Raw genomic sequence first — 24,902 nt, 5'->3', positions numbered from 1 at the left:
CCCTGGTGTGCTTATATAATAGGGCAGCAAAACTACAAACACGCCGCCTAAAAATTGATTGCAGGCAACGGAGTTCACCATGGTGCTCGACGGCGCTAGACGATAGCCTAGCAAACGCTAAATGCTAGGGGGCAATTTTTCATTTTTCACAACACACACAAAAATCAAAAAACCCTCAAAACAATCACTATATGGTCTGGTACATGACTCGAATCCTTATGACACACCACTGAACATTCATATAGAAATGGCATAGTTTTACCAGTATATAACTTTGTGAAACTTTGTGTTTGTATGTAATGTAATCACCTAAACGTCAGATAGCTAACTCTGAACATACTGGGGACATTACAGTATCTATCCGATCGCAGAGGCGCCTGCGTCTCCCCGCCACAGAAACCAAAACACTATTTCCCTGTTGTTAATTGTGATAATTTTCTTTTTACAAACAAATAATCGTATAGTCCTGTACTGGTTCACCAGTGCAGTGGGTAAAATATATCTTGACCGGTATATTTTAGTAAAATTAAATCATCATAACTAGCCGGTCTAGTCCATGGTGTAACTCGGTCTGCCATGCATCACAACGCTTTTAGTCGTGTTTTTTGCTTCCCCCAACACTGGGTGACCATCAGGACAACGATTTAGGGGTCAAAAATGACCGGAATTCTCCTTTAATCTGGGGCCTACGGTGGCCCAGAGAGCTCAACACGCTGCAGTATAAAGGGATAGTTCAGTTTTTTTGAAGTGGGGTTGTATGAAGTACAAATGGCCATTAGAAAGGTCTCTGCCCCCCCCCCCCGAAACACACACCCACACACACACACACACACACACAGGCAGGCTCTGTGACTATCACTCCTCCTATCAGCTGTTTGGATCAGTGGTGTGTGGAAGAGGCGGAGTGATACAGCACGTCGTGAGTTGGTTAGTTCAAGTTAGGCAAACAAACTTTTTTCCGACCAGTGATGCATTGAAAAAATGTACTTTAGATGGTACTGTTGAACTGGTATATTATTTTGAGACTTCTCGTAGGTGGCAAAAATACGCTGATTAATCATCCCTCATTCACAACAGTGTACTGCCTGTGTCTCAGTGCAGCGCGATGCTCCGGTGTTTCTCAGTTGGGTGCGGGGGGGCAACAGAGACCTTTCTACTGCAGATATTATATTTAATAGCCATATGTACCTCATACAACCCCATTTAAAAAAACTGGACTATCCCTTTAAGAAAACACATGCAAATGAACAAACGTGCTACAAATGCATCAATTTGCCAGCACAGGGAGACAAATACCAGCACACACATGCAGAGGCATGACACCACCACAACACTGTCAGGACTATCACTCCTCCTGTCAGCTGTGACCCGTGCAGTGTGCAGGAGGAGGGGCGTTGTTTCTAATTTATTTTTATTTATGGATGCAGCACGTCACAACACTTGGAGCATCATGCCAAAACACATGCCCACCAAAGCAAAGGCTATTAGCAGCATCAATTAAAGCAATTGTACCGTTATAAAGGGGTTAGTCCTCCCTACATGTCTTTGTCCAAGTGTAAAGTGCGGAGCAGGAGTCAGAATGTGTGTGTAGCCTAGTTTAAGCACAGGGACCAGAAACAGGAGGTAGCTCAGTTTGAACTCTGTCCAGAGTCCAAAACATCTACATGTCCACATGTCTGCAGCTCAGTTTATTTGTTCTGGACTCGATGAGAGATCTCTAACGGCAACATGTTGTGCTTAGAGGAGGAGGAGGAGCTGTTTGTTGGAGATGAGCCCAGTGACCATATGCAGCTTCCTGTGCAGGTCGCCAGGTTCGGTATGAACGTACAGGAATCACAAACCAAAGTGCGTGCTTACGACCATATCTGGCAACCTGCGCCACAGGAGACGCTACACAGTGTCCCGGATAAACTGCTGATCTAAACTGAGTCTGAGGACGGAAGTCCCAACAAATGAGGCACAACGTGTTGGTCAGTGAAATGTGTTGGCGGTGGAAACAGCCCCACCAGCTGTGAGAACCATGTCCTGAATCCAGAACAAATCCAGAGCACCAGCTCTCTCATGAACTAATCCAGGCAGATTGTTTTATTTTTGTGACTGGATGTCCTTTAGTTGAGCTCTAATGGTGAGAGAGCTGTGTCTAAATTGCAGCCTTCAGTGACCACAGTGACATTTAGCCTTGTTCTCACTCCTCGACCTCAGTTTGACTCACTCATTATGATAAAATGTCAGTAAATCCACTTAGCTGCAGTCATCTAAGATGCTGCTGATGAGTTCATGGCTCCAGTATCATAGTGCTGTGGCTGCCTTTAACCTGTTCAGCTAGAGCCCATATAGTATAGAGGTTAGACAGGCTTCCTACCCAATATATATCAAGCAGTAGTTGCCTCCACCAAATTAACCTCAGGTCACATGTGTCCCGGATAATCTTGGTCTCAAATGACAGTCAAGACCTCAGAGAATATAAATCCATTAATTAATTTATCCCTAATTTATTCAGTGCGAAACAAAGTGATAATGATTCTATGTATAGAGACGCCACTCTGAACGACAGCAGCTCTATGGGACTACAATCTGGCAGTAGCACGTAGATGAGGATTTCCTGTAGTTGAGTTCCTAATGGTCATTATTAGCTGTGAAAAAGGATTTGCCCCCTTCCTGATGTCTTACTTTTTTGCATATTTGTCACTTAAATGTTTAAGATCATTAAACACATTTTAAATATTAGACAAAGATAACCCAAGTAAATGTAAAATACATTTTTTAAATGATTATTTCCTTTCTTAATGGGACTACGAGGAGTTTCGGAAAGTGTTTTCACACTATATTTCCAATGAGCCTCTGTGCGCACGGTGAATCTGTGCGCTCGGTGGACAGTCTGGCGGCGGAAGTGAAAACCATTTGCCAAGAATGTTTGTATATTCAGTCAAGAATGAAAGTCAGTCAGATGGTTGGGATAGACGATCACATACCGTCGTCAAGTTCCGTACAACAGTAGAAACGGCGATTATCGGCGGTGTTATATTCCCATGACCACCATCCAGCGTTCCTACGAACCTAAAGTAGAAATGCTGGGCGATGTCGACCACTAATTAAATATCAATGATCAAAAGACATTAACGATATAGTTATCGAAATGGACCCATTATTAACAAGTGGGTAATGTAGAATTCATCCTACATTAATATGAGACTCTTTCCTATAACCAATAACCAAAACAACACTCTTTTTAAGGGAAAAAAGCTATCCACACCCTATCCAAACCTAGCCCTGTTCTGCGCACTGAAATTCTGAAAAAGTAATTGCCTTCTCTTTTAAATCATAAGAACCACTTGAACCAACTTGAATGTTGAATCAATAAAATCACTTCAATTAGAACTGTCTGTCTGACAAAGTGCAGGAATCGGCTGAGGTGTGAGAGATCTCCCTAACCAGAAAAAACACATCCATTCAAGAACAGATGAAAAAATAAAACTATTCATAACTATAAGTCTGGAAAATGTTACAAAGACATTTCTAAAGCTTTGGGACTTCAGAGAACCACCTTTATCCACCTTTATCCCCAAAATCAGGAAGAAATCAAGAAGGGGCTAAATACTTCTTCACAGCACTGCTGGCACTATGTACAATATCATAATATGAACAAATCATATATTGGATTAATTTGGATTGATTGAAAATTCTTTATTCCTTTGCATCAACTACGATCACTTTATCGACCAAATAGAACCTGACCTGAAAAAGCGCACAGGCAGAAGCATAATGCTTATATTAATGCCTGTCCTACATACCAAATTAAGCAACCCAGCATTTTTACCATATAAAACATATAGATTTAATAAAGGTTTAAGTGAGGACAGTACCAGCCTGACTCCGTTTGGACACTTGGAACCAATACTATTTAGACAAAATGCACTTGAAGTGTTGTTTTGGTGGGTTAGGGCTTCTTCTTTTAGAAGAAAAGAAAAGATTAGAAAGAAAATACCTCCACAGCATTTTATGAACTTTTCCTACAGGTATTGGTCCTGGTTCCAGTGGGTGACAGTCCTGTATGGTATGTTTTTTTAGTGCTGGCACAGTAGCTGCTTTATTAACCCTGTTTCAAACTGGGAGAATGAGGAATAAGGGGAACTCTTTGTTGCACATGATGAATAAAATGTGTGGATATTGACGTATTAACGCGTCAGTATTAATCCCAGTCAGCTCCCTGAGTGCTGAAGGAACTTCCAGCTCTGCAGCCACTCTGACTTCTTCTTCTTCTTCTTCTTCTTCTCCTCTCCCTCGCCGCTTCTCTTCCTCTCTCCGTTTCCTCGTCTTCATCAGTCGGAGGACCTCGGAGCCTGCGCCCAGTTCGAGGCCAGTCGAAATGCCAGGAACATGATGCCGAGCGCCAGCTGTGGCATTTTCCCAGAATTCACCCTGAGAAAGCCCTCCTCGGAGACCGACATCGAGAACTGGGCGTCCAAGCACTTCAACAAACACACACAGGTACTGGAGGACAGTGTACCGCCACTTACCCAACACATACACAAACTCCCATGCATGCCAACTCACCCATTGGTTCTGTATGCTTGTGGTTCCTCTGTGTGTGTGTGTGTTACATGTAGTGTTTCTGCCTCAGTCATCAGCACTGTTTATTACCACATGTGAAGAGTGTACTTAACCTGAGCCAGGGAGAAATGTGCCACTGTTGGTGCGATGTGTGTGTGTGTGTGTGTGTGTGTGTGTGTGTGTGTGTGTGTGTGTGTGTGTGTGTGTGGGAACACGGGCTCTCGGTGACCAGCTGATCACTAATCAGGTTTAGCTACTGGAAAAACACAGTCCAGCTTGAAGATTGTGCCTTGATTATTGTGAAAGCAGCTCAGCACTGAACAGGAAGATTCCCCAAACACAAGGCTCCAACGTGTGTTGTGTATTTTGTTGTTGTGAAAGGGTGTCGTGTGTGAGTTGCCGTGATGTGATTGTGTAGGAACTCGTTCTCGTTTGCTCCAGACTGAGACTAGACGGTTTAGCTACTGGAACCCCGCAGTCTTGAAGATTGGGAAACAGGGCTTGGTGACAGTATTCCCAATGAACGGTATATCAAGTAGTTTAACCCAGAAGAACGTTGAGTGAGAGGGACAGTTCTGTTCCTCCCAAATGCTCAGACGGTTTTTTTTCAACCCAGAAGAAATGAGGATGTGAAGTCCAATCTGATCCTATTACTTTATTCAGGGACGTTTTTTCCCTAATGCTCAATTTTTTTCAACCTCTTTAACCATCTGTATGTTATATTGAAGTTCTAAAATGAAAATCTTTTAATTTACAGATTTGTATCTATCTATCTATCTATCTATCTATCTATCTATCTATCTATCTATCTATCTATCTATCTATCTATCTATCTATCTATCTATCTATCTATCTATCTATCTATCTATCTATCTATCTATCTATCTATCTATCTATCTATCTAACCTTTATTTAACCAGGTAAAGCTTATTGAGATATAGAATCTCTTTTTCAAAAGCGACCTGGCCAAGAGGCAGCAAAATTACAAGTACGAGCAGTAATACGAATAAATAACAATAGTTCAATAAATAAAAATGAAATTATCAGGGATCGATTGAAGGAAGTGCAACATCTGATTTACGTAAAAACAGTGACAGAGCCCAATGCTTCAGAGTTTGTTAGTTTTAAGAATCTTAACAAGTTATGAAGAGGGATCAGGATTGACAATTTTATTGTAATTAATAATATCTATCTATCTATCTATCTATCTATCTATCTATCTATCTATCTATCTATCTATCTATCTATCTATCTATCTATCTATCTATCTATCTATCTATCTATCTATCTATCTATCTATCTATCTATCTATCTATCTCCATCCATCTTAATTCCTTTTGATATTGATTTAGAGGATGTGAGTGCAGGACATGATCAGAGTGATGGAGAGCAGCAGTGATGCAGCATCATTACAGAGATGAATCCACATGTGAGAGTTCAGTGGAGCAGAAAGCAGAGGCTCGGCTCTTCACACAAGTGGAGAAAAGTGACGTGGGTCAGATGAGTGTGTGAGGTCAGACATGACGGACACCCAGAGGGGGACGGAGGTCTGAGAGAGGTGGAGGGGAGGCTGTGACCTGCTGCTGCTGCTGTCAGTCATTTCACAACAAAAAACAAGACACTCACTCAGCCCCAGGCTAACTTAGGTCTAAGACCAACGTTACCATGGTAACAGCTGATGACACATGTACTGAGCGGTAGCAACAAAACACATCCTCATAGCATGTGGTTTGCTGACATCTGCAGTGAGACTGCGGACGTTTTCATTTTGCAAATCAGGTTTTCCTCCTTATCATCACACTCTTCATCCACTCCTCTAACTACTGAATCATTGCTCATGACGTCTCTCTGTTCCTCTGCCACTCCTCTCAACCTCTCTCTGCTGCTCTCTCCTCCTCTGTGTCCCTCCCTCCCTCCTCCCTCCTCTCAGGGTCTGTTCAGACGGAAGGTGTCCATTGCCAACATGCTGGCCTGGAGCAGCGAGCCCATCAAGAAGCCCATGATCGTGACGTCGGACCGCGGCGTGAAGAAGGAGGCGGTGGAGATCTTCAAGCTCATCCAGACCTACATGGGAGACCGCCGCTCCAAGGCCGACCCCCCCTCGGTGGCTCTGGAGGTACATTCACTCACCCCAGCATCATGGTGTAGTTCAAGTTCAAGTTCACTTTTATTTATATAATAGCACAATTAAAATGACCTGTAACGATGATGTGATCATCCAAAGTGCTTCAGAGCAGAGACAAAAAAAAAAAGAAAAAAAAAAAAAAAAAACGCCAGATACAAGATGTAGATACAGTAACACCAGGTTTAGATGGTAACCCCTTCATGCCTCTTCATTTTTAAAGAAAATAGTGTTTTCCCATTCAGCTCTCTGTAAGGACAGGTCTGTGTGTTTGGTGGTGATCACAGTTTCTCTATAGCTGTGTCCGAAATCACTCACTCATTCCCTAAGTTACTCCCTACTCACTATACTATAGTGAATTCAATATAGTGGACTATATAGTGGACTCACTGGTCAAATGAAAAACACTTTCGGACACTACTCCGCCGCACAGTATTTCCTTGCGTAATTAAAACGTTCCAACCGTGATCGTAACGGCCGGTAACGGCGATCCGTGACCGCAATGCATGATGGGATATCTTGCTCCGGTTAGTGACCATCGGATGTTCACTCCATTTGGTGAATTGTGGGATACATTCAGTGCACTATATAGTGAACATTAATAATGACTGAACAATCGGACACCACTACAAAATGGCGTGGTCACTATAGTGAGTAGGGGGTGATTTCGGACACAGCCTGTGTCTCCTGTATGCAGCAGCCTGAAAAGCCGACAGCTCTCAGGATCTTTGGACAATCAAATCTGTTCTAGATCTATATCTACTTTGGTCTGGGGGTTCCTGGTTGGTTTAGGAGCAGGCCCTACTCTGTCCTTCCTATTTGTTAGGACAGAGTAACCAATCAGGAACCCCCAGACCAGAATAGATTTGACTGGACAAAGATACCAGGAACTGTAGGCTTGTTTTCAAAACAAATCCTGCCTACCGCAGCTTTAATATGCATCTCCAGTGTCCTTATTGAGATCCTATCACATACGTATTTAAATGAAAAAAGAAAATAAATAGTAGTTGTATGTGGATGCAGGATGCATTACTGTTAACACTTGTGTTCAATGTGGTCACAGTGCGTCCCTGACCACCCTCAGAGGTGGATTGGCTGGTTGGATCACAGTCCGTCCTCCATGTGTCTTGGCTGCGTTCACACCTGGACTTTCACGTGGTCAAAGAGCTACCTGATTGCAATCTGATCACTGAAAACCATGCAGCTGCAGATGAATGATAACGTTGCTCTGTGTCTGTTGAAAATGTCTTGGCAGCAGCACAACACAACACTGATTTATCATCAGTTAGACATTGGACATGTTCGCCAATTTGTCCACATCCAGCAGACACACAGCATGTGGAGGTGTCTGTCTCTGCTGAGCTTCACCATAACCACAGAAAGATACATGAGGCTCTGCAGCAGATCAATTCTTAATTATATCCACCTGCTGCTCTCTAACTTTGTCTGCTGTCAGGTTACAGGTGGGAGGTTACTGGGTTTAGTTTTAATTAAAACATTTTAACAAATCCAGTTGCAGCTAGAACAAGGTCGGTGAGTCTGAATCATAGTTGAGGTTGTAAGCCAGAAAACTAAAAGCTGAGCTGAGGGAAATGACATTAGTTCTCTCACCACACATAATGATCTGAGTCATTTACAGTAAGAAGGTATTGATTAGGGCCACTGTAAGAATATGAAGTGTTTTTCTCCAGTGGTTATCATGCAGCTGTAATGGTTTAAGGAAGCACTGAGAATCTGATCACAAGAAGACAACAACAGCTGCTTCACTACTTGAGGAAACTGAAGTCTCAATGATTGTTACAAGCCTGGGAGAACTTAAAGGACAATTCCGGGCAAATTCAACTCGGGGCTGTATTTTCCTATCATTTTAGGTCTAAAAGAAGGAATCTGAAAATTTTCAGTTTAATCGCTCCTGTTTTGCGGTGGTTGTGTCGGGAGGGAGGGAAGTTCCGCTGCTTAGGCTGCTTACATCCCTCAAAGCCGCAATTTTTTTCCAAAGACAGCGTCAGATGGCTACTCAAACATGCACTGAGAAGTTTATTTATTCAAGCAAGTAAAGAGTTGATATTCCTGTGTTTATGACACAAACGGTAGCTCCGACTTCACCTGAACACACCGAGCGCGTCAACTTGGGTCTCATGCGAGAGTCTGCGAGACTTTGATTTAGATCTAGTCTTACAAACATGTCGGCTTGCTTGAAGTAGATAAACTTCTCGGTGCATGTTTGAGTAGCCATCTGACGCTGTCTGTGGAAAAAGAATTGCGGCTTTGAGGGCTGTAAACAGCCTAAACTGCCGTGGCGATGCGGGGACAGACGCAACTACCGCAAAACAGGAGCAATTAAACTGAAAATCTTCAGATTCCTTCTTTTAGACCTAAAATGTTAGGAAAATACAGCCCCGAGTTGAATTTGCCCGGAATTGTCCTTTAATATTTGCTTTCGAGACAATCTAGTATCGATGAATCTGAAATTCAGCACCATGGAGAGAGAGGATGGCAGGTTAACAGTTTTTGTTAGCGTAGGAGTGAACTTCCCCTTCCTCACCAAATGGCCCAATGAACCATGAGTCTGTCTCACTACACACTGTGGTCAACTCTCAACAACAGCTGACAAGTTCATGAATTAACTGGAAAACTCTGTAAATTAGTATCCCTCACAAATATAACAATATCACTGATTATAAACCCTGATGATAATGACCCACCAGCTCTTTACCACACACAGGGTACAGTGGTAGAAAACTGGGCTGGAACAACAGGAGAATCTACATCACCACATCAGGCCGTACCATCGCTGCTTCAGGTTCCTAATGTCTCAACAGCTGCATCATCACAGCAGCGCATTCGGTTTTTTTTTCGGTACCATGAGTACAACATACAACTTTGCTGCCGTGGGCAGGAGACACAACAGTGGAACTTGTGGTCCGTTTGTTGTGTGAACATGGACGGACCTCGATCCGCTCCAACTGCCTGGTGTAATGCCACAAGTTTGAGCTTGTGTAAACGTGACGTGCCTCCCATCTTTCTCCGGTCAGTTGTCGTGGAAACATGACGCTCTGCCAGTGGTCAGGCATTTGAATTAGAGTGAAAACAAATGTTTGCAAATGCGAACCATGCAGGCAAGGCTTACACTTTAAATTCTATGCAGTTTGAGAAGTTGTTGAAGACAAGTGGACCTTATTGTAACGTTGTATGAAACAGTTTTTTTTTTGTATAAAGTAGAGAATTTAGAAGTAGGCTACATGTGTTTTTTTAATTATTATTATTTGTTTGTTTGTTTATTTGAATGGGACAGTGCAAATTAATGGAGAGAAAAAACATGTAAATGTGCTTGATTGTAGCAAGGTGCTAATTTCCATCCGGAGTCCCATAAACATAAAAACAGTTCAATAACAGTACAAATAATAATGTAGACAAGACAAAAAGGCGACTATGACAATGAAAACATATTGACAAACACATTCCACAGGTAGGGGGACCATAAGAGTTTTGTTCTCGGAGATAAAGTGCATAAGTGCTTGGTTAAAGTGACAAGTGCTAAAGTGCAGGAGTGCATGTTACACAAGAAGAAGTGTGTAGATATTGCACAAAATGAGACAATACAGTGTGATAAAGTGCTACAGTGCTCATGTAAATAGCAGTATAGAATATGAGTATCAAGAATCGTACAAATTCACTGGTATTGGTACAGACTGCTGAAATTCTGGTATTGTGACAAGCCTAGATCCTTGTATAGATCCAGTGTAGATCCTGTAGCCTATAGATCTTGTATAGATCCAGTGTAGATCTTGTGTAGATCCTGTATAGATCCACACCTCGTCTGTAGAGAAGCTTCAGGATTCTGTGGAGGAAGCAAATTGATGAGATCTCAGTCACCGTCACTGACATCTTATCACTGACTGCTGCCTCCAAAAGCGATCACAGATTTGAATCGACAACTCTGCCATAAAGAGAACTCACTGGCTTTGTGCTTGTCTCCATCAGGTGGTGGTGCGTGGGTGGAGCAACCAGGGTCTGCGCGACGAGCTCTACATCCAACTGTGTCGTCAAACCACGGAGAACTTCCGCTACGACAGCCTGGAGCGAGGCTGGGAGCTGATGGCCATCTGCCTGGCCTTCTTCCCCCCCACGCCACGCTTCCACACCTACCTGGAGGGCTACATCTACCGACACATGGACCCCCTCAACGACACCAAGGGTGAGGGAGCAACGCACCGACACAGGACCAGAGCAAACTCCTCCCTGTTCTGACTGATAGGAACTGTACTCTAGATACTTGAGGTCCCCTTGATGTAATGTTGTAGTCAAGACCAAGACCAGAGCATGCCAAGACCAAGACTTAGAGGGTGTGGAGACCGAGTCAGGACTAAGACTGGGGGGGCGAGACCAAGTCCAAGACTGAGACCAAACCAATGCTAGACCATTTTCAAGACCATCACTGTATTCAGTAGCAGTTCTGATAATAATCATGTGGCTTGATATTTACATTATTCCTCCTTAGCTAAAAAGAAAAGATGATTTTATATCAAATCAAAACCATATTTAAAGCAGAAGTAAGCGGAATGTTTGTGTTAATATAAGTCTTAAATAGTTATATCTTCCGAGGCAATCACTTACATAGAGTGTTCGGTCTGAAACACGGGTCTGGAGAAAACTTTCCTTGTATCCTACAACCTTTATCCAATGAGGAGAGAGAACAGCATAAAGGGGCAGTCCTCTCTGTGTGTGCAGCCAAGGGATGCGCGTGAATGTGGTGACGTAGGGACGAGGGCGGGGACTGCTAACTCCATCAGCTGACAGGAAGTTAGCCAAAACGGCCGAATCGCTTACTTCTGCTTTAATGTAAACAAAGTTTGGATTGAACAGAAGAACACAGCACAGAACAATGTAAAATTTCTTAAAGTTATTGAATTACATTTCATAACCCAAAGTGAGTGAGCGACAGAGAAAAAAAATAATTCACTTAAGCTGTGGTCTTGACAGGTCTTTGTTTGTCATTCAAATGTTTTATTTATTTTAACATATCTTCACAAACATTTCAGATGTCATAGATATGGCATAAACAAATTAATAGTCTGTTTAAGAAAGTAAAAAGGAGAAACAGATAGGTAGGATGAAGAATGGTCTTGACAGGTCTTGAGAAAAAATCTGAGTCCAGCTTGGCCGAGACTGAGACAAGACCAAGACCTTGAAAATGTGGTGTTCAATTCAATTCAATTCAGTTTTATTTGATGGAGAGGGACCATGTACATTGATACACATTTTAAAATAAAATGTAAATGAACCCAATTCTAGCTACCAAGCTAATTTCCATTGCCAGTCCCCCTATGCTAAAATAGAAACAAGCAGGTTAAGAAAAGGAAAAGTACAAGTACAATATTTAAAAAGTGTTGAGACCAAGACTAAAACACTACCATGATGGTTCCTAACCAGAACTTCCCACTGACCATCGGTCTGCTTCTTACTCCTCTGTCACAGAGACATGAGGATCATCTTAAGTGGTTTAGTTGAACCCCAGCCTCTTTCTTAAATCCTGATTTTGTCCTTTAAGTGAATGAAATCCATTAGTGAACATTTAGTCACTTTGCAGTCACAACATAAACAGACTTGCTCGTCACATTAGTCATTCATAACCAGATGTTGGGTTGAGTTTGTTCAAATGCTTTTCTGTTGTTCAGTGGAATAAACACTCATTCACTGATAATAATCAGACCTTTTGTCTCTTCAAACACCAAACTCAGTTGAACTGCTTATGTAGCAGCTGTTGTATGATTGTTTCACATGATCTGTATCAGCAGACAGTTCACCACCTGACAGGGAAATGCAGACAATCAAATTTAACTTCTCCTCACATCTCAGGTTCAAGCTTTGTTCTTTAACTTGAACCAGCAGTTAAAGAGGAATTATGCTGGATTTGTACCTCTTTACCTTAATTGAACAGCTTCAGAGTAATTGTTCTGGTTAAATCAATGACTTGTAACTAGTTCCAGGGAGAATGGAGGCTCTTTGCCTTCCATCTAGCGTCTCTTGACTGAAAACCAACCTTAAGATCAGAGCCTCCGAGCCCGTGTCCCAGGTCTGGTCTCTGCGGCACTGCCACACAAACAACCCATAACCCGTAATCTCTTGTTTATGAAAGATAAGACTACACAAACATACATATCGTAACATTGTATACGATAAATAACATTATCTACTGCTCTATTGGTTGCTTTCTCACCGAATGCACGTGGCCAAGAGGAGGGTTAGCAATACAGCAGAAAAAGCGACCAGACCTGCATAGTTCCTCTTTAACAAAGTCATCCCCCCCCCCACACGGACCATTTAGTAGTTGTTCATCCACAGATGGCATCAGTTTGTCTTCTCTCTCTGTGGTCAAATGTGAATTGAGGATGTAGTTGTAAACTGATCCAAGATAAACAAGCGTCAGTCGGAAGCAGATGAGACTGGAGACGTCACTAAATGTCAGGACACGTCTCTGAGCCCATCAGCTGTGTGAGCTGCTTCAGCTCTAACATTTGAGTGCAATTTGCAGCGAGAGCAAGTTTTCCTGAGGGATCGCCAGCACACACACACACACACACACACACACACACACACTCACACTCACTGCTATAAAGCTTCCATCAGAGGATGAATTTGATTGTTAAATGGATAGTTCAGCATTTTGGCAAACTGGCCCATTGCCATAATCCCTAAAGTCATAGCAGTTACCTTTATTTGTCAGTGCAAGCTATTTTTAGAACGGCGAGCCGAGCCGTGAGCTGCTCAGAGCTGCGCTACGGAGGCTAATGGGATTTCTTGGTTTCCCTCATCAAACTCATCAAATACACAATCCAACAACTCCAAAACCCTCTGGTGGACAAGTTGTGACCTGCACATTCACCACGCTATGAGATAATAACAGAACCTTACGAGACAGAGTTGTTTTCTAGGCAAATGCAGAGACTACTTGCTGAAAAACTGCCCTCGACAGGAACGTGCATCAGTGGTTTTGCATGAATTTACCTCGAAAACAACTCCATCTCGTAACGTTCCGTTATTATCTCATAGCGTGGTGAATGTTGGATTGTGTATTTGATGAGTTTGATGAGGGAAACCAAGAAATCCCATTAGCCTCCGTAGCGTAGCTCTGAGCAGCTCGCGGCTCTGCTTCGCCATTCTAAAAACAGCTTGCACCAACAATTAAAGGTAATGAACCTACTGCTATGACTATAGGGATTATGGCAATGGGCTAATTGGCCAAAAATGTTGAACTATCCCTTTAATAGAAAACATTTTCACCCCATGAATGAGCAAATAAAATGTGACGCTCAAATGTGACTCATATTGTGGTGCGTCATTTCTCCTCACACACAGCCTGGCTGTTAGCAGGCTGCAGGCCGCCAGGTGACTGACAGGAGGCTTCCTGGGAAGAAATTCATTTCCAAGTTGAATAATTAAATAGAAAACGAACTCCACCGAAGGCCATGTGCGTTTGTTGTGTCTATGTCTCAGCACCAGGTATTCTATCTGACTGTCTGACACACACACTCCTGACCCCCCCACCACACCCTCCCAGCCTCCACCACACTCCTGTTGTTTCCCTTTGTTGTGTGTTTACGCCCCAGTTACCAGGAAACACGGTCGGACATGTTTTCAGTTGGTAGACGATCTGTCGTGTTATTCCTGATTTCTTTGATCTCAGTGCAGATTCTGTTGCTTTTCAGATCAGAAATTCATTTTCATGGGAACATGTGAATTAATATTTTCACATCACATACGAATCATTGCGATTCCACGGATGCTGCACTTGAAGTCGTTTACAAGGGAAGAGATGGGTCAAGGTTTTTTTTACAGTGTGTGGAGTATCGATTAGAGCTGCACTCACGACAGGGATGAAATGTCTGATAAGGAGGAAAGTGATACACACATACAGTCCACATATCTTCAGAGCAGCTAGTTCCCTTGTCCCCAACAGAAAATCAATAATCTACAAAAGCCAGACAGACACGGTGTGGAGAGAGTCGGTCGCTCCGTATACCGAGGGTCAACGTTCAATGTGTCAGCTATGAAATATCATCCATCAGCCACCACCGTCCAGGACACACAGTGAGAGACATCAACAACTGACACAGTCTGAGTGAACCACTGTAGGTGTGGAGAGGGGTTGGTCGGTGTTCCTGAGAGTAACACTCTGCCTCCCCCTACAGGCGGAGAGGAGGAGGAGCACCCCGGCAGCTCAGGCCTGGTTGAGGCCAAATGCATAATGTCACTCTGCACTCCAGCCAGAGCGCGGCAGTGTTCAGGGACTGATGAGCTCATTTATTTTACAGTCAGTTTTAATTTATATACTTGTGTCACCGCCCCTCAACCAATCACACGCACCATTAAACTAGCGACTGTGACCAGAGTGAGCCAGTAGAAGTCAATAACAGCTAAGGATGTTAACATGGGCTCAGAGGAAGCTGCTAACTGGACGCATGTGATAGTTGTTGTTCAGGCAGGAAGGAGGCACACGATTGGCTGAAAGAGTTCTTCAACATAATACACTGATCAGGCATAAGATTATGAGAACTGACAGGTGAAGTGAATGACGGTGAATAAATAACATTCATCATGGCACCTGTTAGTGGGTGGGATACATTAGGCAGCAGGTGAACATGTTGTCCTCAACCAGAATCATACTTTATTGTCATTGTGATGTGCATACATCAACATTTATTTGGGGTTCTCTCAGAGACGTTCTCTACCCTGTGCAATAGAAAAATAATAATTTTAAAAACAAAATAAATATAAGGCACCAAGATAAAAATACAATACAAATACTTGCTAAAAGTCTGAATCAGTCAGACAAACATAGACATACAATCAAACAGTCTTCAGTTATTCAGCAGCCTGATCGCCCACGGATAAAACCTGTTCCTGAGCTGGTTTGTTCAACTCTTCAATGGGTCAGAGCTAGCCTCGTAAACCAGCCTCTCGCGGAAGTGCATTTCATTTCATTCCGAGGGAGAGTCTGGCCTCATCCCCATTCTAAGCGTTTGGACTGAAACCCTCAGAAGGCCGAGCCAATCAGCATCGCCCGCTGTGATTGACACAGCACGTTGGCCAATCAGGGACCGACTGGTGCAAAGCCCCGTCACTACACCAACTTGCTGATTGGCTGAATGGGGTTGTCTGTCAACGCTACTACCAAAGATATTAAACCGTCTTTGCTACTACTCCCGCCCACCCCAGACGGTTAGAGGGGGGATGAGGCCAGACTCTCCCGAGAAATGAAATGAAATGCATTTCCGAGAGGCTGGTTTACGAGGCTAGGTCAGAGCATGTGAAAACCTGGAAAACTGTTGACCAATTTTCCAGTCATGGAAAACACATGGAGAATGAGCAAAAAAGTCAAATGTCCTGGAAAAGCTTGAGTTGTCCTGGAAAATTATGTATCACATGGTGACATCAGCTACCAGAGCTTTTCCTTAACCTTTTCTTAAAGAAGTGCCTAGTGAGAAAACTAGTAACTTTGAGTTAATGAGTGTTTCCAGTATTGGACCGTGAGCATGAGGGTTTTTTCTCTGCTGAGTGACAGATAGAGGAGCAGCAGAGAGCTGTTTTAGGTTTGGTTTAAAAACAAAAACAACATATTTTTGTGCTGTCCTAATGATAAATTTGTCATAATTTCTAAGCATGTAAGAGATTAGTTGATAGATAAGTTAGAGCCATAGACTGCACATCTTTAAATCAGACTTCTGGGGGTGAGAAGAGAATAAACATAGAAACAAACTGGTTAAATGTACAATATAGGGTACAACTGTGAAAAGAAAAAAAAAAAGGAACCAACACAATAATAGACAGGCGGTCAGAATGTTATGTCTGATCGGTGTTTATCAATATGTTAATGAATTTCATGATGTCTGTTTTAATGAAGTGGTCATCCAGCTTCCAGAAAAGAAAGATAATCCCTGAACTTCCTGAGCTGAATGAAATCATTTCTGTTGAAGTGCAGATAATTAATGTGTAAACACGTCTTGTTTCCTCCGTCTCTCCAGGAGTGGCCATCAGCAGCTACGCTAAATACTGCCACAGGAAACTGATGAAAGCCGCTCTGACCGGAGCTAAGAAGGTAAGATAAGACGGTCTGTTCCTGTCCGTCTGCATGCTGCTGATCAGTTTTGTATTCTTTTTATTCTCCTGTGAAGTGGTTGGCTTGTTTCAGTGCACCACTGTGGCTCAAGGTCACCAGAGGAAAAACTCTCAAATTACATTGTTTTATTATTTTAATATGTCTCAGCTGTTCTATTGCATTATGATGCATCTGTGTCATTACTGTTATTATACAGTGCATGGTATTAGAATCAGCTCATCACTGGTTTGGGTTTGGTTTGAGAATTATAGAATTTCCCTCGAGAGTTCTCCTTTCTAATGAGGATAATGGTGTGAATGAAGATAATCAGAGAGAAAGAACTCATCATCATTATCTGAAGTCAATTTCTATTATTTTTGTCTGTTACATTTGTCCTGCGACTGTTTCATACATGAAACCACATTGAGATAAAGAGATACAGTACTTGGTACTACAGTACTACAGACATCGTTTGCTGGGACCACATTACCCTTGAGCACTACTCCAATAAGACAGCAATCAGGACCAGGGCCGTTGCTAGGAATTCTGGCCCCCCTGAAAGAATACTAAATTGGGCCCCTGACTTTTCCACTTTTTTTTTTCTTAGACTACGTATGTATTATCATTTTTTATTTAGCCTACTTTGTTTTGATGCTAATGCAGCATTACTATGACTGAGTATTAGTCAGGGTCTTATGCAGAATAATTCAGTCATACAAAGATTAGACTATACTGGGTTTTTTTTATGGGGCCTACTGGGCGCTGGGCCCCTAGAATTATCATCACCTTTCTCCCCTATACAACGGCCCTGATCAGGACACAGATGATGTTTAACTTCCTTTATCGGAGCCAGGTACATAGCATACAACAACAATGCTAACTTAAAGGTCCAGTGTGTAATAATTGGTTAAAAGGTTTATTGCCAAAAGCTGAATATGCTACCCATGAATATAAAATAAAATTTGGTTGGTTTTCGTAGCCTTATAATCATTCTTTTATATACACATAGCAAGGGTCATGCTTTAGAGCAGTGTTTTTCAACCTTGGGGTCGGGATCCCATGTGGGGTCACCTGCAATTCAAATGGGGTCGCCTGAAATGTCTAGTAATTGATAACAAAAAATTAATGATTTTTAAACTAATTATTATTCTTTTTACAATTATGATTAAAAACAGCACACACAATCCTAAACAACTATATTCTATACTTTCACTTTCTCAAATATAAATCATGTTCAAATAAAATGCAGCATATAAAAATATCGGAGCCGGCACATCTTGATTGACGGGTCGGCCAGAAATTTGTGATGTCAAAATGGGGTCACAAGCCAAAAAAGGTTGTGTTGCCATCTTGCACCGCCATGTTTGTACGGCAGCCCGAATGCAAAAAGAAAAGGATAATGCAATGAGAAAAGGATAAGGAAGAGGAAGGGAGAGAGAGAGAGAGAGAGGGTTTTGTGTGGAGGAACCTTCCTGACACCCCTCACCCTAATGCTCTGTTGGTTGAATGGGAATAAATCCCTGTAGGCTGGTGGAAAGCTTGAAACAGAAGAGGCTATTACAGATTATACCCATGGTTTTGGTATTACATGACACATAAGAGTGTGTGTGTGTGTGTGTGTGTGTGTGTGTGTGTGTGTGTGTGTGGTTGGCAGCAGCAGCTTGGCTCGGAGCCGGTGTACCATGTAGTGCATGAGTCTCAGCAGGTCACAAACAGCAGTGATTTGTCGGTGTCAGGCCTCCACAGAGTGATGCTGCTGCTCACCTGCCGACCTTTAACAGCACATTAATGAGCTGCATGTCCTGTGGACGGACGCATGTGTTTCTCACTGACACATGAATAGTCCACTGTCCTCTGCTCCTACTGCTTCCTGGCCCACACTGCTAACACTAACACTAACACTGTACTCAGGCTGTCCTTCATCTGCCCGGCTGTAGGGGTAACTCCTGTGTCTGTGTGTGTCTCTCTCCTCAGGGTCTGCAGAAGCCCTGTCTGGAGGAGATCATGCATGCCCATAATGCCATTTTCAGTCCCTCCATGTTTGGCTCGTCCCTGGAGGAGGTGATGTCGCTCCAGAAGGAGCGGTATCCGGACCGGCAGCTGCCCTGGGTGCAGACCCGCCTCTCTGAGGAGGTTCTGGGTCTCAATGGAGACCAGACAGAGGGAATCTTCCGGTGAGTCACAGACACTCCTTCTGATACATAACCTGAATGATTCGGTGATGCCTCCTTCTGTCAGGTTTTGTCCAATGTGAGGCCAGAGTTTGAGTTTAAATCCCAAACTTCACTAAAAGGTGAGGTTGTTGGATCTGAACAGCTGCAGAGACGGTGAGACTGGGTGACTGAGGTCAAACTTCAGGTTTGTTTGTGTGACAGAAACCACTCAGCTCCTTCACTGCCCAGCTGTGTGCAGGATTTTAGCTTCTACACAACCATTGGAAACCTGGGAATTAAATAAGAAAATACAGGGAAGATGGTACGTGAATAAAAGGGGCTCAAGTGACCATCATGTAACCTTTGACCTCCAGGGTGCCGGGGGACATCGATGAAGTCAACGCCCTCAAGTTGCAAGTGGATCAGTGGAAAATCCCCACAGGACTGGAAGACCCTCACATCCCAGGTAAACACACTGCTGCTCCTCTGTGGCCGTGGCTCTGCCTCACACCGCTGCCACGTACTAACTCCCTGTGTGTGTGTGTCTGTGTGTGTGTGTGTGTGTGTGTCTGTGTGTGCGTGCAGCGTCACTGCTGAAGCTCTGGTACAGGGAGCTGGAGGAGCCTCTGATCCCTCATGAGTTTTATGAAGAGTGTATCAGTCACTATGACAACCCAGAAGCAGCTGTCAACGTGGTGCTGGGTCTGCCACACATCAACAAACTGGTGCTCTGCTACCTCATCCGCTTCCTACAGGTAACACACACACACACACACACACACACACACACACACACACACACACACACACACACACAGACACACCTCATTACTGCGGTTCCACAACACTTTTAGGTACCTTGCTAAACTTCAGCTCTTCCTTCCGTTCCTGTATATGGCAGGTGAGGGATCCCTCCTCTGTCTCTCACCCTGAGGTTTCTCCTGTTTTAAAAAAAAAATGTTATCATTAGTTTATTTGAAAAGGGACAATGTACATTAAAGCAGAAGTAAGTGATATATTTGTGTTAATATAAGTCTTAAATAGTTATATCTTCCGACAGCAATCACTTACATAGAGTGTTTGGACTGAAACACGGGTCTGTCAGTCACTCTGCTCTGCTCTGAGTCGAAGAGAAAACATTTATCGTATCCTACAGTTTTTATCCAATGAGGAGAGAGAACGGCATGCAGGGCTGTGTGTGCAGCCAAGGAACGCCGTGAATGTGGCGACGTAGGGACGAGGACTGTTATGGTGCGTTCAAGGAAACTCGTATTTTTCCGACCGTAAAGTCATACCAGTTCGATCTGGTACGAGTTCACCAGTCGGAAGTTACGAGTGGCCGTTATAGTGACTTTCACCGGTAAAACAGGTCGGAAAAACACGAGTGGGTTGCCTGGAACGCTACAAAGTCGTAAGTTGTGACTTGAAGCTGTAATTTACGATTTCAAAAGCCTACCTGGAACGCAGCATTAGTGAAAACGACCGGACCACTTACTTCTGCTTTAATAAAACATTGTAAAAACAATGTAAATGTACCCAAGTTAGCAAAAAGGCTCATTTTCATCGCTAGCCAGATGTTACTGTAAAGGGCATCCTATAAAAAAGACAGCAACGATAATATACCACATATAAAAAGGTAACACATTCTATACACATTATTATATTGAAAGACAATAACACACATCCACAATTGCATCATGCTGTTATATATAAATTCAAATTTTTGTTTGTTAACCATTTCTTGGCATTGTGCTTGAATGAGTTGTATGGAGACATTCTGATTGATGGTGGAACTGTATTCCACTGATGTCCACGAGTTGAGGGTCTAAGGACAGAGGATGTTGTTATGATGCTGTGTAAAGCCCTTTGAGATAAACTGTAAAAACTGGCTATAGAAATAAACTTGCCTTGCCTGCCTTTAGATCCAGACATCTAAATGATTCAAATCCTCCATCTGCTAAAAAACTGGATAAAAGTCACTGTTGAGCTTCGGTCAGACAAACACAAAACTGCTACAAGTCCATAGAGGTTACAGGGTTAAACTTACAGGTCATAACTTTGAGGCAGCCTTCAGAAGACTCTGCTGTGTGTTTGTGTGTGTGCAGGTATTTGCTCAGCCTGCCAATGTGACCATCACCAAGATGGATGTGAACAACCTGGCCATGGTCATGGCTCCCAACTGTCTGCGTTGCCAGTCCGACGACCCCAGGGTGATCTTCGAGAACACCCGCAAGGAGATGTCCTTCATCCGGGTGCTGATCCAGCGGCTGGACACCAGCTTCATGGATGGAATCCTATAGCCCCCTCCCACCCCCCTACCTACTACTATCACACCTCCCCACTACCACACACACACACACACACACACACACACACACACACACACACATACACAAACACACACCGGACAATCCATACTTACTGTAACACCTTTACCCCTTACAACCCTCCTCTGAACACAGAACAGGACCATAATACACATCGTTGCTGCTGAAAACCTTGTATCTCCAGCATGTTTACTTTTTCTGAACTAACACTTGATTTGAGTTTGTCCACTTTGTGTTGAACCAGCTGGGTTTTTTTCCCCCCTCTATCTCTGTAGATCTAGTCTTTTAACTGACATTTCCATGATATGGGAGCTACAAGGTTTTCATATAATAACAGAACTGTGTGTGCCTTCACATGATCGACTCTCCACGTACAGTGTGAAGGAATCAGCAGGGATCTCATCGTCTCACGGGACTCACATGTCAGCTTCACTGGCACACTCAAGAGGTTCAGTCCCAATCCAGCTCCTACTGTTTAGAATCAACTGGTTTCTCTTTGTTTCCCCTGCTAACACACACACATACACATACACACACACACACACACATACACACACACACATATACACTGTTGCATACACACACATATCAGTACATACACACATGTACATAGTAAGTTTTGTCCCAAGAGGTGCCATCAAACAGAGCAAGAATACAACCACAGGTGTCTAGTCAAGTCTTTCTCTCTATTTCTCTCTTACACACACACACACACACACACACACACACACACACACTGGCTGAGCAGTACATCCATAGGGTTCAACACCAGACTTCCACAAGACATATAGGGCCTAACTGTGTTTCATCACATCACATCAGGTTGCTTCATGTGTGGCTCAGACATCAGGCGGAGAGCTGGAGCTCAGTCTGGCAGCAAACAGCTCTCCTGGTGTGACGCTGCCACGGCCCAGCTCCTCAGCTCTGTCCTCACAGCGTGCTGCTGTTTCCACTGGACAAGACACTGTGACACGTTCTGTTAGTCAGATGTGTCCCGTCAGGCCCGTGATTGGCTGACAGCTCTGTGAAGCACTGAGCGAGGAGGAGAACACTGGACACTGGATCACTCATACTGTAATTTGACTTCGACCTGATGGCTACTAGGCACATAATTCTAGACATTCTGCACATTTTAAAGGACCTATTTGTAAGATCTGCTGTTGTTACATAGCTAACGTTAGCATTAGCAGCCCATGTAGGCTACTCACCAGTTGCGAGTTCAGCATCAAACCTCATTCCTTTACTCCGTAACAGTGTCCATGAGGTGGAACCACATGGTTTTGCTTCTATTTCTGCCACATTTCTTCCATTGAAGTTAGCATGCTAACCAGCTAGCATCAAACCAGCCAGGCATCTTGACATTTTCCGATACCGAGTCACTGCAGCAGCCGCTCACAGTGAGCACAGTGATGATTGAAGCTCTTGCTGAGGATGTTGATTGTTGTTGTCAGTGGTAACACTGGCTGTGTAGCTACAGCAAAAATGTCACATTAGTTCATACAGGGTGTTTACAGATCTATTAAATGCAACTGAAGGTTTTAATAAATTCAATTGAATTGACAAAAGTCTAATTTTTCCTCTCGTCACAGAGTCAAGCTCAGTCTCATTAAGTCTCATCTGCCCCAAAGATTAGTGTGGATTTCTGCCAAGACATGAGAATCACCAGGTTCATAAACAGTTATGAAATGACATGTTCTCTGTCTCGTAACTTGGTGAGTCCTGCACAAACTATGTGCATTTGATAATCAGTTACATCACAGGTAGCACTGTGTGTAAGAACTTGGACTGTGCGACACCCTCTGCTGTTTATAGGCCCCATGCTAACACTTAGCTGCTCCTAATGATTCAGTCTGATGTGGGGGGAAAAAACCTCATTAGAGTCCCACTTAGTTAAATGTCACTGAAGATGTCAGGTGCATATAAATACCATCCATAATTAATACAACACCAACACAACCAGTAGCTACGGGTGACTGGAGATAAACTGCTGTTCACTTGTTAACACACAGGTAGCAGTTGCTTCACTGTGCCGGAACAATGTGTGAGCGTGTCGATGGGACGTTTTACTGGTTCCTTCACATCAGCTGCCTCACAGCCGGCACTGCACTAAAAACTTAATAATGAGATCAATGAGAAAAAGGAGAGGTTCAGATAGAAATCACTTATTGACTCGCCATCTGTCCCTCCCTCACTTTTATTTAACTCTTCCTGTTTTTAACATTCTCCAGTTTTTGTGATCCTTTAGCACAAAGTCAGGGTGAGATAGTGATTATGATGTGGTCCAGAACTTTACCTCAGTGATGGGCTTTAAAGGGGACATGTTATTGGAAATATTACTTTTTGAAGGCTCTTTAACATTTGCCTTCCGGCCACCAAAATGTGAGAATTTACAAAAAAAATCAGTAATTTTCAGGCCCCATAGGTTGAAATCCATGCGGTTTTATGAGCTGTTCCTTCATTTGTCTACCAATGATCTAACTAGTTTTTGAATTTACATAATCCCACCACTACCTGGTACCAGTAGAAGGGGTGGGGTGGGGCAAGCAGTGGCTGATTTACATTTACCAGCCGTTCTGAACAGGACGGTTTTGAGAGGAAAAGAGCTGTGATGTTTGATCCTTGGGGTATTTTGACTAAAGCATGTCACAGACATGTCTTTAAGACACCTGGGAACTATTTAAATGTGTGGAAAAGGGGCAGAATATGTCTCCTTTAATATGAATAACAAAAAAAAAAACTTTTTTTTCATAAATTTCCCCCAAATTGTACCTTTTCCAAATAATTTGTTGGCCTACTGCCGTACAGCCCACATGTCTTGTCCAAGCAGTGAAACCATCACAGTGTGACAGTCGGACACACACAGTCTGGATGGTGATCTGAGCTAACATGAAGCACCACAACACAACCACACATCACTTCTACCTTTCCCTTGTAGGATGGATGAGCTCTATGAGGTGCAGGGGGGTCGTGGTGTCCGTGTTCTGATCGCTCGCTGCCGGTGTGGGGGCAACAGGAGCAGTGTTGGTGTGTAGCCTGTAGCCAGATGTTGAAGTGATCTTGATGAAACCCTGTGCCGTCCCATCAGCCCTCCTGAGCATGAGCTCCACACACACACACACACACACACACACACAGGAGGGCTGACAGCAGCACTGCCAGTAAGCATGCTCCTACTTCCTTGGAGGGATTGGAGAAGTGCCAGCTCTGCACCCCCCCACCCCCCCACACTCCTCAGTCCAGCCCCATCCTCCACCCCCCTCCCCTCCACAGGGCCTTTCTGCTCACTAATGATTTGTGAATGTGACTCGTCTGCGTGCTTGTCAGTCCCCCCCCCTCCTCCCTCCCTGTCCGTCATTGTTTACAAAATGTAGTCGTCTTACATCCATCTGGTCTTTGTCCATGTGCAGGTACTGTTGTCGACCGAGTTCAGTTGAGATTTTTTGCTGTATTTAACAGAATTTCTATGTTTTTTAACCCATTTCTTTTTATATGAGTTAATTTATTGATATTTATTTGAGACTTCCTTAATGCCTTCTTGCGATATTGTATTCTAGGCTCCGGCGTGTGTTTTTCTTACGACACATGAGCGTGTGTATGCGTATGACTGAGGATGTAGTCTCCACGTGTTGATGTACAGTTCGACTGTGTGA

The 24,902-nt window shown here is 43.3% G+C and overlaps 1 protein-coding gene across 1 annotated transcript in view; it reads left to right on the top strand.

The window, feature by feature from the left end:
* Window positions 1-22,408, top strand: part of arhgap39 (Rho GTPase activating protein 39) — a 101,348-nt gene extending 78,940 nt beyond the window's left edge. Inside the window, 8 exon segments of the mRNA XM_085773503.1 lie at window positions 4,324-4,488; window positions 6,482-6,667; window positions 10,658-10,871; window positions 16,699-16,772; window positions 18,747-18,946; window positions 19,300-19,391; window positions 19,511-19,680; window positions 21,031-22,408. Coding sequence (XP_085629629.1) covers window positions 4,324-4,488; window positions 6,482-6,667; window positions 10,658-10,871; window positions 16,699-16,772; window positions 18,747-18,946; window positions 19,300-19,391; window positions 19,511-19,680; window positions 21,031-21,225 — 1,296 coding nt within the window. The 3' untranslated portion in view covers window positions 21,226-22,408.
* Window positions 22,409-24,902: the final 2,494 nt, after the last annotated feature.

The sequence above is a fragment of the Trachurus japonicus genome, chromosome 4, assembly GCF_045865225.1.
Source record: "Trachurus japonicus isolate A0001 chromosome 4, Traja_1.0".
NCBI classification, from domain to species: domain Eukaryota; kingdom Metazoa; phylum Chordata; class Actinopteri; order Carangiformes; family Carangidae; genus Trachurus; species Trachurus japonicus.
This window is presented reverse-complemented; position numbering and strand designations above follow the sequence as displayed.